General features: G+C 36.9%; 1 protein-coding gene across 1 annotated transcript in view; it reads left to right on the top strand.

Moving 5' to 3' along the window:
* Nucleotides 1-2,104: 2,104 nt before the first annotated feature.
* Vps26a (VPS26 retromer complex component A) overlaps nucleotides 2,105-16,422 on the top strand; it is a 38,898-nt gene continuing 24,580 nt past the window's right edge. The window contains 3 exon segments of the mRNA XM_015500554.2: nucleotides 2,105-2,137; nucleotides 2,139-2,204; nucleotides 9,460-9,609. Of these exon segments, the coding sequence (XP_015356040.1) occupies nucleotides 2,105-2,137; nucleotides 2,139-2,204; nucleotides 9,460-9,609 (249 nt within the window).

Raw genomic sequence — 16,422 nt, 5'->3', positions numbered from 1 at the left:
GAAATGAGACACAGAAGAGTTCCTTACATATAAGTATATCAAAAAATATATGTACAATTTCTCTTTCCTATTCCATAAGTTGCCTTTTCATTCTGTTGATTAGTGTCCTTTTAAATTTTTTTAAAAAATTTGTTTGTTCCAGTTAGACCTGACAGCAGAATGCTTCGATTCACTGTACACAAATAGAGTACAATTTTTCACTTCTCTGATTGTACACAAAGCAGGGTCACACCATTCATGCAATCATACATGAACCTAGGGTAATGATGTCGGTCTCATTCCACCAACTTTCCTATCCTGCTCAGCCCTCCCTATCCATCTTTCCCCTCTGCCCCATCCAAATTTCTTCCACTCATCACATGCCCCCCCCCCCCATTAGCATCCATTTATCAGAGAAAACATTCAGCCTTTGGTTTTTTGGGATTGGCTTACTTGGCTTGATTGTGTCTTTGATGCACAAAAGTTTTAAACTTTTATGTTGCCCTACTTGGCTGTTTTTGCTTTTATTGGCTTGTGCATATGGTGTCATATCCAAGAAATCATTAAGTCACGAGGCCAAGGCTTTCCTTCTGTGTTATTACAGGAGCTTTTTGGTTTAGAAATGATGTTTGTGGATTTAATCTATTTAATTTTTTGTACATAGTGCAAAATAAGAGTCTAAGTTTATTCTTTTCCATATGAATATTCAGTTTTCCCAGCATTACTTTTGAGGAGACTATCATTTCCTCAGTGTTTTGGCACTCTTGTCAAAGTCCTTGGATGAAAGAGCTTTTCTTAAAAAAAAAAAAAAGACTTTTTAAGCACAATTTTAGCACAGCAAAATTGAGCTAATACCTTCTCCATCCGCATGCTAATTTGCTTTTTAAAAGCGTCCTGTTTTAGTGAAAAAGATTACTGATTTTTCACTTTTTTACATACAAGCATTAAAACTACAGACCCCCCCATTAAGAACTACTTCAGCTACATCCCACAAAGTTTTATAAGTTGTATTACCTAATATCTTTTAGATCAAACTAATTTTAAACTTCTATTGATCTCTTCTTTGACCTAGAGCTTTCAAATTGCTTGGTTTCCAATTATTTATGGAGTTTCTAGCTATTTTTTGTTAACTATTGGAGACCATATTCTGATTTCAATTTTTAAAATATGACACTCCCTTTATGGCCCTTCTTCCCACTCCTGATTTTTGTTTTGTTATATGGAATGATTTTTTTTTCTTTTCGATTTTATATATAGAGTGCACTGTGGTGGTTCAACAGTTTTGAGACTCTGAACATCATTTCATTCATCTGGAGATCTTCCAGGCTTACTTTATAATGACCAGGACACAGTGAAAGCCAGAGAAGTCTTCCGCAGCTTCGCTGGAATTTAGGAAGCAACGGATGTTGTACTCAAAGATTTTTCCCCTATTGGTCTCTTCAGAGGCAAGAAATTAACAAGTTGTCAAAACTCAGAAGCCCGGGGGTAGGATGGGGAGCTGGGTTGTTCCAGAAGACCGGGTCAAATCCGCATTCAGACAGCACGTGTCTTGGGAGGCCTAGGGAAGCGGGGTCTCGGGTAACGTCTCTCCTTGGCCTCGGCAACCCAGCACCCAGTGAAGGAAAACGCCAGGCACGAAGCTTCCCGAGTCTCTCAAACTTCCACAAGGGAAAGGAACTGGGTGTGCCCAAACAGTCCGACCGCTCACTGCCAGTCATGTGATGGAACAGCGAGCAAGGAGGACCGGGAAACCTACCCTCACCCGGGCCCCGCCCACACTACGTCATCCGCGGTGGCCCCGCCCCACCCTCTGGAAGAAGGAGCACCAGGCCCCGCCTTCAAACGGCCTCTCCTGGAGGGCCAGGCCGGCCAGCGGGGCGGAGGGAGGCCGGGAGAGGCGCCGGTGCAGGGGGAGGGGAGTAAAGGAAGGGGGTAGTCACGTGCGGCGGGCGGCTGGAGGTCACGTGACGGGGCGCCGGGCGGAGGGAGCCGGGGCTGGGAGTTCTCCTGAGAGAAGAGGAGTGAAGTGGCGGGGACGCGGCGGCGGCAGTGCTGACAATGGTGAGTGCGCGGCGGCCGGTGCGCTNGAGGCACCGGCCAGGCGGCCCGGTGGCCTCTCCTGGCCATGTCGGAGCCTCTGCCGGCGTTCCTCGACCGGCCTGTGGGGCCTGGCTGGCACCCGGACCCCGCCCCTGCGGGGGCCCGCGGCCGCTTCCCCGCCCAAGGTAGCAGGTCCCTGCGCTCCTCCCCGGGAACCTCGCTTCCATGCAGGTTGGGTGACCCAGAGTCCCCCAGTTCCGGCCTCTGGTGGACTTGGTCACTCTCCCTGTGTTATGAGCTTGATAAACTCCCTTATTTTTTATCCTGGGTACGGTGACTGTGATTTCATGACCCTACTTGAGGGTGGAGGTTGACACTTGTAGAATGGGAGAGAAAGGGGTGTCTGAATGGGGTGACGTTTTTAACTCCGAACACTGAGTTTCGTGTCCGCGGATTTCAGCGTTGACTTCGTTTCCTTCCCTAAGCCGTTTCTTTAACTTAACGCTTCGGGATGTTGAAATGGCCTAGGAAGCAGAGGAGGGAGGGAAATCAGTTTTCTAACCCCAGTTTGTGGGAAGCACAAACGTGGGCACGGTGGTGGTTAACTTTGAGTGTCGGCAGCCTCCTCTAGATTGGATCTTATTGGGCTCATTTTACGGTAGCATTCGTTTCATTTGCTCTGCATGCTTTGAGTGCCTACTATGTGCTTTCCGTATCCTACCTCCTTTCCCAAAGCTTGCCTTTTAAATAAACTGAAACTTTTGGCTAACGGTCAAGCCAGTTTTTTTTTTTTTAAGTTACTTTGAATAAATAACTTCTAAAGTCAGAAATTGCTTTGCTTTCATTTAAAGAAAAAAAAAAGATGTATTCATTTTTGGAGTTTTTTTCCTTTCATTTATTGTCCAGGGGCCATAAACAAAACTGCTTGCTTTCTTTTAGCATACAGTCTAAGGAGAGATAAACATTAATTTGTGTAAACTGGTTGTTTAACGTGGAAATTACAATTGTGATAAATACTGAGAAGGAATTGCTGGAGGATTTCACCTAGTCAGGGAGTTGGGGAAGTCTTCTCTGATTATAATTTGAAAAGAAAACTTTATAAAACTCTCCAATTTTTTGCTTATATGTATAATTAGTGTTTTTACTAAGCTTTCTGCAATATGTTAAAGAACATGGTTTATTTTCAAGTTACTTGTCAAACAAATGAAATTATAAAACTTTGAAACGTTGAAATGGCACAAATGTATGTGTGAAAATATGCTGTTTCATTGTGTGTAGGCTAAGCAAATAAATTTTGAGAGTCTCCCTTCCACCTCACCTTGATCTACATTTCATCCTCCGGTCTTGGTGCACTTTGTTCTATTAGGACTAAAAAATGTCTTTTATGTATCCACATGTAATTTTGCTACATGATAATGCTTAATGTAGGGTTTACACATTGTATGAAAAATCTTAAATTAACCCAAAGTTAGTGATTAATATGAAGTTTAGGCCAAGATTAGAAAACTGAAAACGCTATAATGTTTTACTAGTAGTATATTGCAGTCTAGTTATTTAAAAGTGACCTAGAAGTTTTATTATTTTCTTTTTTGTTTTGCTGATACTGGGGATTGAGCCCAGGGCCTCACATGTGCTAGGCAAGCCTCTACCATTGAGCTACATTACTAGCCCTAAGAGTTTTTTTGTTTTTAATATTTTTTTAATTGTCATTGGACTTTATTTTATTTATTTATATATGATGCTGAGAATCGAACTCCAGTGCCTAGGCAAGTGCTCTACCACTGAACCACAACCCCAGCCTTAGCCCTAAGAGTTTTAACTTGTATTATTAATTGTGTAGTATTGTTCTTGAACATTCTTTTTTGGGGATACTTGTAAAGACAAGTGCTCTCCCACTGAGCCATATCCCCAACCTAAAAATCTCATACTCCTATTGCTCACTTGAAGTTATCTTTGACAGAAGATCTCAATAGTATTCTTTCAAAACTGCCTTCTGTTATTTCAGCAAGTCTAAAGTATCCTTTTTATTACATTTTCTTTTTCCTATTTTTATACTGGGGATTGAGCCACATCCCCTGCCCTTTTTAAAATTTTTTTATTTTGAAACAGGGTCTTGCTAAGTTACCTAGGGCCTCCCTAAGTTGCTGAGGCTGGCTTTGAACTTTCAATCTGCTTGCCTCAGCCTCCCTAAAGTTGCTGGGATTACATGTGTGCACCACTGCATTGGGCTGTTTTTACAATTTTTGTTCCCTTCCTTTCTTGTATTTTACTTTCTCTTTAACATATCAGAAGTATTATAATTTGATTGTGAATAATTAGAATTAAATATCATGACTTTTTATTTGAAATGTGAGAATATATAATCTTGAAATAAAATAAAACCAAGACCTTGGGTAAAGAATCTTTTACTTTAAACGGCTTTTAGAAAACAAAAAAGACAAGTTCTTTTCTCAGTTTTTTTTTCTGTTGTTGACTTGTGAAATATAACACTTTTTTGGAGTGTTCTTTTGAGTAAAACTATAGGTTCATTTTTGATATGTCCCAATATTAAAAAAAAAAGCTGTATGTTAACCCAATGCTAAAATCTTATGGCATAGTTAACTTGTTAAAATGCTATAGTTTATTACTCAACCTAACTCTTTGGCATGTGCTATTTTTTGTTATACCTTTTTTTTTTTTTTTTTTTAGTTGTAGTTGGACACAATACCTTTATTTCACTTACTTATTTTTATGTGGTGCTAAGGATCGAACCCAGGGTCTCACAAGTGTGAGGTGAGCGCTCTACCACTGAGCCACAACCCCAGCCCCTTGTTATACCTTCTGATTCCTCACCATTTTAACTTTAAAAAAATGTTTTATTATTTATTGATGGACCTTTATTTATTTATTTGTTTAAATGTGGTGCTGAGGATTGCACCCAGTGCCTCACACATGCGAGGCAAATGCTTTACCACTGAGCCACAACCCCATCCCCATTTTAACTTTTTTTTATTGTATTGAGAAGGAAGTCTGTTTTTTTTTTTTCATTTTTAGTTCTGAAATATTTAATGCATATAGAAAATAATGTAGTACATAACACCTAGATTTTTCTTTTTCTTCTTTTGGTATTGGAAATGCACTCAGGATTGTTTAACCACTGAGCCACACCCACAGATATTTTTATTTTATTTTTTAAATTTTGAGACAGGATCTCACTAAATCCTGAGAGCCTCAATAATTTGCTACGGCTGGTCTTGAACTTGCAATCCTCCTGTCTCACCCTCCCAAACTGGGATTACAGGTGTATGATACCATGCCTAGCTGCATGTATTTTTAATGCCTAGGAATTTTTAATTTTTAAGAATTGGTATCAGGACAAGACTTTTTGTGTATGATTATTAATTGTGTAGTTTTCTAAAACTAAGTCTTTTGGCAATTTTAATTAGCGCTGATTTTAATTTTGCTAAAATTGTTTTTATTTATTTTGGGAGGGGGAACTGGGGATAGTACTCAGGGACACTCGATCACTGAGCCACGTCCCCAGCCATATTTTGTATTTTATTTAGAGACAGGGTTTCACCGAGTTGCTTAATGCCCCACTTTTGCTGAGGCTGGCTTTGAACTCACTATCCTCTCTTCTCAGCCTCCCAAGCTGCTGGGATTACAAGCATGTGAAACCGTGCCCAGACAAAATTGTATTTAATTTTTGATTATTTGATTTTTGTTATTTTTCAAATACCAAGTGCAGCTCTGTTAAATATTATAATAATATATAATGTTATAAAAAACTGTTAGAAAACAGTTTTTATAGTTTTCACAATTTATTTTTCCTTGAAGTAGCCTTGGTAAGTGTCAGGTTAAAAATTAATATTTCTGCCTTAATTTTGTAACTCAAATGAATTGATGTTGTGCGTGTCACAAGGGAGAAGAACTCATTTTCTTCTTACCCTCACTGCCAGTTGGTGTTCTCTTTTTCTGCACCTGACTTTGTTTCCCCAATTAAAATAGCTACTTGGAGATGTTGCTTTTATCCTTTCATAAGTGATCTATCTGCAGTAGTCTCCTCTCTTGTTGGCTCAGTGGTTAATAGTGCACATAGTTAATAATTAGTGGATTGATTTTGAACTGTTGTACATCTTTTTAAAAAAAAATTTTTTAAGTTGTTGATGGACCTTTATTTTTTTTATTTATTTGTATGTGGTGCTGAGAATCGAACCCAGTGCCTCATGCATGCTAGGCAAGCTCTCTACCACTGAGCCACAACCCCAGCCCCCCTCCCCTCCAAACTGTTGTACATCTTATCTGTAGTCTTCTCTTAGGAGAACATGTAGTATTTTAAAATTTGCCTTTTTTGAGTAGGTTTTGAGTTTTAAGACTTAGAGTGTGAACACTAACTAGAATAGATAATGCAGGTAACCTATCATTGAAGTTTTTCATTCTCTCTAAATTAGTTCATTGTAGTTTTCTGATAAAAATTTTGAGTTTGTTGTTCCCAGAAAAGACTAAAACATCACGTCAAAAAGAAAATTTGGGGGGATGGGGGTTGTAGCTTAGTGGTAGGGGGCTTGCCTAGCTGTGTGAGGCACTGGGTTCAATCCTCAGCACCACATAAAGATAAATAAATAAAGGTATTGTGTTCATCTACAACTAAAAAAAATATTTTTTAAAAAAGAAAATTTGCTATTTGGAATATATCAAAAACACTAATTTGGCAATTCTTGTAGTTTCTTGAAATTATAAGCCCACCCTTTTAATATAGGAGTAATGAAAACAAAGAAGCAAGTCCACATTTTGGGAAAACACTGTCTCATTTGATCATAGCCTACAAAGCCTTTTGGAGGCTCATTATCTTGCTTGCCATTCCCTGGCCACCTCAGGACAGAGCTGACCTTGTCTGTGCTTGAGTTCCATGCTCTAGGCTTCACTATTACACCAGTGCTAATTTGTTGGGAAAGGGCTGGCATTACCACCTATTCTAGATATCATCCAACTTCTTTTGTATAGTCAGTTTTTTCCCTATTATTAGAATGGTATTTGTATGTTTAAATTTAACATTCCAATAGGTATTTCAGTGCCTTCTATTAAATGCCACTACTGCTCTAGGTCCTGTCTCTTCAGTGAGGAATAAAGGATATGGTGTCCTCACATAGTTTACAGTGTAGTAGGAGTGTCAGGCAATAAAATCAGCCTTGCGACACCTAACTTTGGAGACTCCAGTTTGGATTAGGGAGTTAGGGAGAGTCTTATGAAAATGACTCAAACTTAAATTAAAAGGATGAGTTAGGTTAAGGTACTTTGCTTGACTCTAGGACAAAGAATTTGGCAAATGTGATGAACTTTTGCAGAAAAATCTTAAGATCATTTGAGGCTGATGTAACTGAAGAGATGTATAGAGCTAGATATATGTAAGATGTTACAGAATGCAGTGTGTGTATGTGTACTATTGAAGTTAACATTATGTATAAGGATATAGCTTGATGAATTTCATAAAGTGAACATGCCTGTGTGTCAAGTGCTCAGAACAGAGAACAGTACTAGCACCCCACTTATTTTATTCTTCCTCCCACTTCTTAACTTCTAATATTACAATGTACAGGGGCTGGGGATGTGGCTCAAGCGATAGCGCGCTCGCCTGGCATGCGTGCGGCTCTGGGTTCCATCCTCAGCACCACATACAAACAAAGATGTTGTGTCCGCCGAAAACTAAAAAAAAATAAATATTAAAATTCTCTCTCTCTCTCTTTTTTAAAAAAAAACACACAAAAAAACAATGTACATTACATGTTTTTGACTTATATGTATATGAGATCGAAACAGAATGTATTCTCCTGTGTGGCCTCTTGGACTCTTTAATTCAACTTTTTTTTGTTGTTGTTGTTGATAGATGTTTGGATTGTTTCCATTGGAGGCTGTTGTAAACATATTTGTCTCCTGTAAGTTTCTGTTTAGGAATATATCCAGGGATGGAATTGTTTTTTAAAGACTACCCTGCTTGTTGTATAGGGTAAGTTAAAAAGGGATATAGTACATGATAGAAGACTATTATCTTGTAAATTAAAAAAAAACCAAAAAAAACCCCAAAATAGACTAGAAGACTGGCTGGCTTTCCTTAGTGACAAAATAATTTTTGGCTTGTTTGTTTTTGTACTGGGGAATTGAACCTAGGGGTGCTTTATCACTGAACTACATCCGCAGTCTTTTTCTTTTTTCTTTTGAGACAAGGTCTTTCTAAGTTGCTAAGGGTCTTGCTGTGTTTCTGATGCTTCCCTTGAGCTTGTGAACCCCCTGCCTCAGCCTTTCAAGTCGCTGAGGGTAGAGGCCTTCACCAATGTGCCTGATGACAAAAATAATTTTAATTATATCCTATACTATAGTTGCTAATGGATTCTGTTCATATTACTTGATTATTACCAACTAATATGTTTTGGCATTGATAAGCAATTGATTTTTGTTCTTTATAGTTCTGTCATATCGAGGATTTACAGAATAAGGCTTGTGTAAATTGGAGAAATTTCATTGGTTTCCTCAGAGCCAGCTTTTACACACACACACACACACACACACATTTTTAGTAGTAAGTGGACACAATTCCTTTATTTTATTTGTTTTTATTTTTATGTGGTGCCAGGGATCGAACCCAGTGCCTCACACATGCTAGGCAAGCTCTTTACCACTGAGCCACAACCCCAGCCCCTAGAGCCAGTTTTACTCAAAGGGCTTATATAATGTAACACATTCTGTTTAGACCTAATATGGCAGTAGATTTTATAGTAAGTGCATTATAATAATTCATTTCAGCTTTTTAGAAGTAATTTGGATTATGCAAATTCTGCTCTCATGAAAACTCATAGAGGTTTAATAAAAGTTAATTTTTCAAACTTAAGATGTTAAGATGGCTGGGCTCGTGGTGCTCGCCTATAATTGCAGCGGCTCAGGAGGCTGAGAAAGGAGGATCTCAGGTTCAAAGCCAGCCTCAGCAATGGTGAAGCTAAGCAACTCAGTGAGACTCTATCTCTAAATAAAATACAATATAGGGCTGGGGATATGGCTCAGTGGTCAAGTGTCCCTGAGTTCAATCCCTGGTACCCCACCCCCACCCTGCCCAAAAAATAATTCTTACAGTTCTAGTATGCTAGTATTTGATTATTTATAATGGTTACCTATGGAAATGATTGAAATTATAACATATTTAATTGTTTATATTTTTCCCTTTTTGGTGATTTAAAAAAACCTATAAAATGAAATCTTTTAATCTAACTTAAAAAAGTGTATAGTACAGTACTGTTCACTGTTTACACATTATTATATTCAGTTTGTAAAGTTTTGATGTAGAATTTGATGTAAGCTTGTGAACTCACAGATTTGGAGTCTAACTGTAGGTCAATGGTGTAATAAAATTTGAATTTAAAATGTTGTGACTGGCTGCCTACGATAATTATGAGCATTTTTATTTTATTTCAGAGTTTTCTTGGAGGCTTTTTTGGTCCCATTTGTGAGATTGATGTTGTCCTTAATGATGGAGAAACCAGAAAAATGGCAGAAATGAAAACTGAAGATGGCAAGGTGGAAAAACACTATCTCTTCTATGATGGAGAATCAGTTTCAGGAAAGGTAAATCTTTTGTTTGGCAGAATTACCTAGTTGTAGGATATTAGAATTACTCATCAAAATGATCTGCACTGTGTCTAAATTTGAGCTCCAGATGAATTATTACAGTGATTTAAAAAAATTATTTGGTTTAATTAGTTATACATGAAATTAGAATGCATTTATGCATTTTGATATTCTATACATAGATGGAATATAATTTCTCATTTTTCTGAGTGTACATGTTGCAGAATCATTGGTCATGTAGTCATATATGTACATACATAAAGTATTAGAGATGGAATTTTTTTCTCCAAAGGTCAGCTAAAATCTTTGATTAGAACATTTAGAAAGACTCTTAATCCTGGAAGAATTCTAAGTTACTCAAAATAATTCTCTCTTTTTTTGATTGTGAATTTGTTTAGCTTTGGAAAGTTTGTTTAGCTTTGGAAAGTTTGTCTAGCTTGGAGAGTTTCTCCAGAATAGAGTTGTGATCCTCTCAACATTTGCTTCCCTTTCAACATACAGTTGAATTGTAGAGATTGCAGTAACTCTGTGGTGTGCCATTCTAAAGGTTTCTCATTCTTTGTAACTTACCTCTCTATATTATTCTTGTGTCTGTTGATCTTATTTTTGGTACTCCATTGAAGACCTAAGTATTTTTGGAATGTGTTTGTGTGAAGGCATCTGTATGTCAGATTCTGCAAGATTTCACTTTTCCCCCCTTTTCCTTATACACTGATATGTAAGATTATTCTTAAACCTTAGGGAATAGGATCAATACTCATTAGCTTGAGATACTAGGGAATAGTAATATCATAGACAAAAGCAAGCTATAAAACATTTGAAATAATTTTTAAAATATAAAATGTTAGGATTTTTCTTTCTTGCTTCTTCAATTAATTTATACATGTGGTAGGCAGTTTGGGAAAATAATTCCATAATTCTATTATGGAAATAATTCGCAGTTAAATTTGAATGTGTCTTCTCTAAGTTTCCCTGTTTTTGTTTATATATTTGTAGCACAGTCTTATGTCATTTAATGACAGAGATATGTTTTTGACAGATGTGTCTTTATAGCCTTTTTTTTTTTTTTTGATGGTGGTGCTGGGGATTGAACCTAGGGCCTTGTGCATGCAAGGCAAGCACTCTACCCACAGAGCTATATCCCCAGCTTGACAGATGTGTCTTTAGGTGATTTGGGCATTGTGTGAGCATAATAGAATGTATGTGCACAAACCTAGTGGTATGAAGTTCTACACACCTAGGCTATATGGTATAGGCTACTTAAATTTTTTTTTTTTCACTTTTTAAGTTTTTTTATTGTTGAAAACTAAGACACAAATATATTAGCCTAGGCTTACACAGAATCAGAATTATCAACATCATTGTCTTTGATTTCCCCATCTTGTCCCACTGGAAGGTCTTCAGGGGCAATAACATAGTTGGAACTGTCATCTCCTATTATAACAAGTGCCTTCTGGAATCCCTCCTTAAGGACCTGCCTGTTTTACAGTTATCATTATTTTTTTTAATAAGTAGAAGGAGTACACTCTAATAAGTATAGAAAATATGAACCAGTAAATAGTCATTTATTATCATTATCAGTTTTTATATACTATGTATAATTGTATATGCAGTAGGTTTGTTTACTCCAGTATTACTAAAAGCATGTACGTAATAATTTGCAGCATCATGATGGCTACTCAGTTACTAGGTGATAGAAATTTACTCACTTTATTATAATCTTAAGGTACCACCATATGCAGTTTGTCCTTGACCAAATTATCATGTGGTACATGAAAGTAGTTTCTAGTTTTGTTTTTTTTTTTGTTTTTTTTGGCAGAGCTGGAGATTGAACCCAGGGCCTTGTGCATGCAAGGCAAGCACTGTACCAACTGAACTATATCCCTAGCCCCATTAGTTTCTAGTTTTTAAGATAGCTTTTAGTATATAATATCATCTTTGATAATATGGACATCTGTATGCATACATTTTTCTCCAGATTCTACAGGTCAAGATTGTTTACTTAGAATAGATTCCTGGAAAAAGTTGCTGGGCCAAAAGACATGAGTATTTGCAGGGTCATAATACATATTAATTTGGAAAATTTATGTGCGTTAAATTACATGATCTACATATATTGTCTTGTTTCATTCAAGGAAGCATTGAATATGATCACTTTATTTACACAATATATTTATTTTGTTTATTTGTTTTATGTTGTGCTGGGAATTGAACCCAGTGCCTTGTGCATGCTAGGCAAGCACTCTACCACTGAGCCACAACCCCAGCCCGAATATGAGCACTTTATAATGTAATGTGGTTCAGTGGTTAAGTGCCTCTGGGTTCAATCCCTCCCCGCCCCCCCCCCCCAAATTTATGGAATATAATAACCTTGCCTACATTTTCATTTTTTAGTTATAGGTGGACACAATATCTTTATTTTATTTTTATGTGGTGCTGAGGATCGAACCCAGTTTCTCACAACGCTAGGCAAGTGCTCTACCTCTGAGCCAGGACCCCAGCTCCCATTTTTTGTTTTTTAATATTTCGGATTTATTGTCTTTAGTATAAAGTCTTGCTGACAAAGCCTAATTTTATTTCACTTAAATGTTGTAATGCCCTTTTTGCCTTGATACCCAAAGGATATCTTTTTCTCTCTTATTTTTTTGTGGTGCTGGGCCTCATACGTGGTAGGTAAGTACTCTACCACTGATCTACAGTTCAAGCCAACATTCTCCCCCCTCCTTTCTTTCTTTCTCTGGGGATTGAACCCAGGGGCATTTTAACCACTGAGCCACATCCCAGCTCTTTTTACTTTTTATTTTGAGACAGGGTCTTGCTTAATTGCTGAGGCTGACATTAAATTTGTATCCTCCTGCCTCAGCCTCCCAGGTAGTTGGGACTACAGGTATGGGCCACCGTGTCTTGCTAATATTTTTGTTTATAGATGAGGTAATAGTGGTTCATAGGTTGAATAGCATGTTTGAAAATGTACAATCATTGGTGTGAGTAAAACAGGTTACAGGATAATATACTATACTATTTTTTTTTCTTTTTTACAGTATTGGGGATTAAATCCAGGAGTGCTTTACTACTGAGCTCTATCACCAGTCCTTTTTTTTTTTTTTTTTGAGACAGGGTATTGTCTAGTTGCTGAGGCTGACCTTGAACTTGCAATCCTCCTGCCTTTGAAGTACCTGGAATTACAGGTATACACCACTATACCTGGCAGGAAAACATTTTACATTTAGAATAAGAAAATAAATAAGGAAAGAATATGCTTGGCATGTCATTTATTGTAATATAACAAATGCAAAAAAAAAAGAGTTAATATTTTGCTTTTTTTTTTTTTAAAGAAAGAGGGAGAGAGAGGGGGAGAGAAAGAGAATTTTTTTTTTTTAATATTTATTTTTTACTATTTGGCGGACACAACATCTTTGTATGTGGTGCTGAGGATCGAACCCGGGCCGCACGCATGCCAGGCAAGTGCACTACCGCCTGAGCCACATCCCCAGCCCAATATTTTGCTTTTTTTAACATCTAAATTGTTTTTTAATTGGAAAAGGTAGAATCATTAGAGTAAAAGCTAATTATAATTATGAAAAGTAAAAATAATCTAGTTTTAAAACATTCTGGTGGCTAGATCAGATGAATGTTATGCTATATAGTACAGAGAGAATTTTGTAGAACTGATTGCAGAAATCCCTCAGTAATTCTGGAAAATGAGAAAAGTTTTAGAATATAGGAAGATACTATATTATATATTTAAAATGAGGTAAACAATTTATATTAGTTAAACTTAATATTGATTCCTGGTATAACTGTAGAATGGATGATTTATGAGCAGTTTGAAATGAAAACTTAAAACAAGCATTCATTATATGTGATCCAGTATGTGTAAGAACAGGTCTTATCTCACAAGTGTGCTAGTGTAATAAAAAGATGATTGGGATACAGTTGTAATATTTAGCCTTTACTTGTCCACTCTTTTAATAGGAATTCTGGAGAGTCATTTAACTTCCTGGATTTCACCAATAAATTGTGGAAGTTAAACTGGATCATTGGTTTCCAAACTTGGCTTTGCATCTCTTTGGTATCTTCATATATTTAGTATTATCTTGGATCTTAGAGGTTTGACATGCACCCAAAGGAAGAATAATTTCCTTTTATAGTATTCCTGATTTGTTAGTTTCCGTATGCTCACTTTACAGGATGGGAATTCTATTATTCTGAAACCACTATCCACCCTGCTGTTTAGAAATATACATAATAAATCTTTCTCTTTTTTTCTGAACCACTGTCTTGTTTATCATAAGTCTTCTCTAAATTAAATATGCTATTTTCCATTTCCTTTATTCCTGAAGAAATATGGATTTTGAGTCTTAATCATCCTGATTGCTTTCTTTTAGGAGGATTGAGTTATCTGGCATTCCTGTGTTTCCAGAGCCTGAAACCATATTTAATTCAGCAACAATGGAACTGTAGACTTTTTAAAACATTTAAGTCAGTTCTACATTCTTGTAAGCATTCCACAGCTCTCCCCATAAAATGACTGGGCTACCATTTACATTAGTATTTCTAAAATGAAATACTTAGGTGTAAATCTAACAAAATATGTTCAGTGTCTGTATGAGGAAAACTATAAAACTTTGATGGGCTGGGGCTATAGCTCAGTGGCAAAGCGCTTGCCTCGCATGTGGGAGGCACTTCGATACTCAGTACAACATAAAAAAATACAAAAATAAAATAAAAGTATGCTGTCCATCTACAACTACAAAAAAACAAAAAAAACCTATAAACTTTGATGAAAGAAATCAAAGATAAATAAACAGAAAGATAGTCTATGTTAATAGATCGGAAGACACAATATTAAGATATCTGTTTCCCACCTGATCTATAGATTCAACTCTATCCCCATAAAAAATTAGACACTTTACTTTGTAGTTATCAATAAACAGATTCTAAAATTTATATATAAAGACAAAAGTGTATGTAAATAGTAAGTAATATTGAAGAAGAACAAAGTTGGAGAACTGACATTACCGAGTTTCAAGACTTACTACACATAGTATCAAGACAGTCTGGTATTGGTGAGAGAAGAGAGAAATAAATCAAAGGGATGAAGTAGAGTCCAGAAAGACCCACACAAATATAGTGAACTGCTCTTTGATAAAGGAGCAAAGACAATTTAATGGAAAACAAATACATTTTTTTTTAACAAATGGTGCTGGAACAGATAGATTTTAGATATAACACCAAAGGCATGGTCCATGAAAAAGGACTGTAAGGTGGACTTTGTGAAAATGTGAATACTTCTGCTTTGAGAAACACAGTTAAAGATGAAAAGATAAGCCATATTTACAAAACACATCCAATAAAGAACTTTTATCTAGCTAGGCACTGTGGTGCACACTGTTAATCCCAGCTACTTGGAAAGTGGTGACAGGAGGATGGCAGATTTAAGCCCATCCTCAGCAAGTTAGAATACCCTGCCTCAACATACAATAAAAAAGGCTGGGGGTATAGCTCAGTGATAAAGTGCCTCCCTAGCCTATGCAAGGCCTTGGGTTCATCCTCAGTTATCTCAGAAGGAGAGGCTGGTGGTGGTATTTGGGGGGACACTTGTATCCAAAATACACAAAGAACTCTTAAAACTCAACAATCCAGTTAAAATGTGGGCAAAAGATCTGAACAGACACCTTACCAAAAATGATATACATATGACAAATACATGTGGAATGATATTTAACACTATAGCATTAGGGAATTGCAAATTCAAACAGTAATGAGATACCTGTTGAAATGGCAAAAATCCAACATTGAGAAGATCAAATTATGGTGAGGATGTGAACCAACAGGAACTCACTCACAGGCAGTGAACAAATGCAGAATGGCATAGCCAGCTGGGTGTGGTGGTGCTCACCTGTAATCCCAGCTACTCAGGCTGAGGCAGGAAGATTGAAAGTTTAAGGCCAGCCTGGACCTTGTCTCAAAAACTAAAATGGGTTGGGGATCATGCTTCTTAGGATTCACCCAAATTGAAAGCACATGTCTGCACATGTGTACTTATAACAGCTTTATTTAAATTACCCAAACTTGGAAACAATCAAGATGGCCTTCAGAAAGGGGGAAAAAAAAAAGTCATTTAAAAAAATAGGTACTTGGGGCTGAGGTTGTGGCTCAGTGATAGAGTACCTGTCTAGCACGTGCGAGGCATTGTGTTCTATCCTCAGCACCACATAAAAATACATAAGTAAAATAAAGGTATTGTGTCCAACTATGACTAAAAAATAATTTTTAAAAAAGTACTTGATTTTGTCATAGAAGTTGACTAGTTGTTTTTCATTTGGATATCCAATTGACTCAGGCATTTATTGAAAAACTATCCTTTATCACTTCACCATAATGCCACCTTTGTCACACATAGATCAGAAATCATTTGGGGTCTGTTCTGGCCTCTGTTCCATAGGCCCATTTGTGGCATATACTTTTCACTTTTCTTTTGTAACATTTTTTTTTTTTTTGAGATGGAGTGTTGCTAAGTTGCTAAAGTTAGTCTTGAACTTGAGATCCTCTTGCCTTAGCCTTCTGAGGTGCTGGGATTACAGGCATGTGCCACAATGTCTGGTTTTCTTTTCTTTTTTTTTTTTTTTATTAGTTGTTCAAAACATTACAAAGCTCTTGACATATCATATTTCATACATTTGATTCAAGTGGGTTATGAACTCCCATTTTTACCCCGTATACAGATTGCAGAATCACATCGGTTACACATCCACATTTATACATACTGCCATACTAGTGTCTGTTGTATTTTGCTGCCTTTCCTAT

This window comes from Marmota marmota, unplaced genomic scaffold (assembly GCF_001458135.2).
Source record: "Marmota marmota marmota unplaced genomic scaffold, marMar, whole genome shotgun sequence".
Lineage (NCBI taxonomy): Eukaryota > Metazoa > Chordata > Mammalia > Rodentia > Sciuridae > Marmota > Marmota marmota.
Note: the sequence above shows the minus strand (reverse complement) of the source record. Positions and strands in the feature narration are given on the sequence as shown.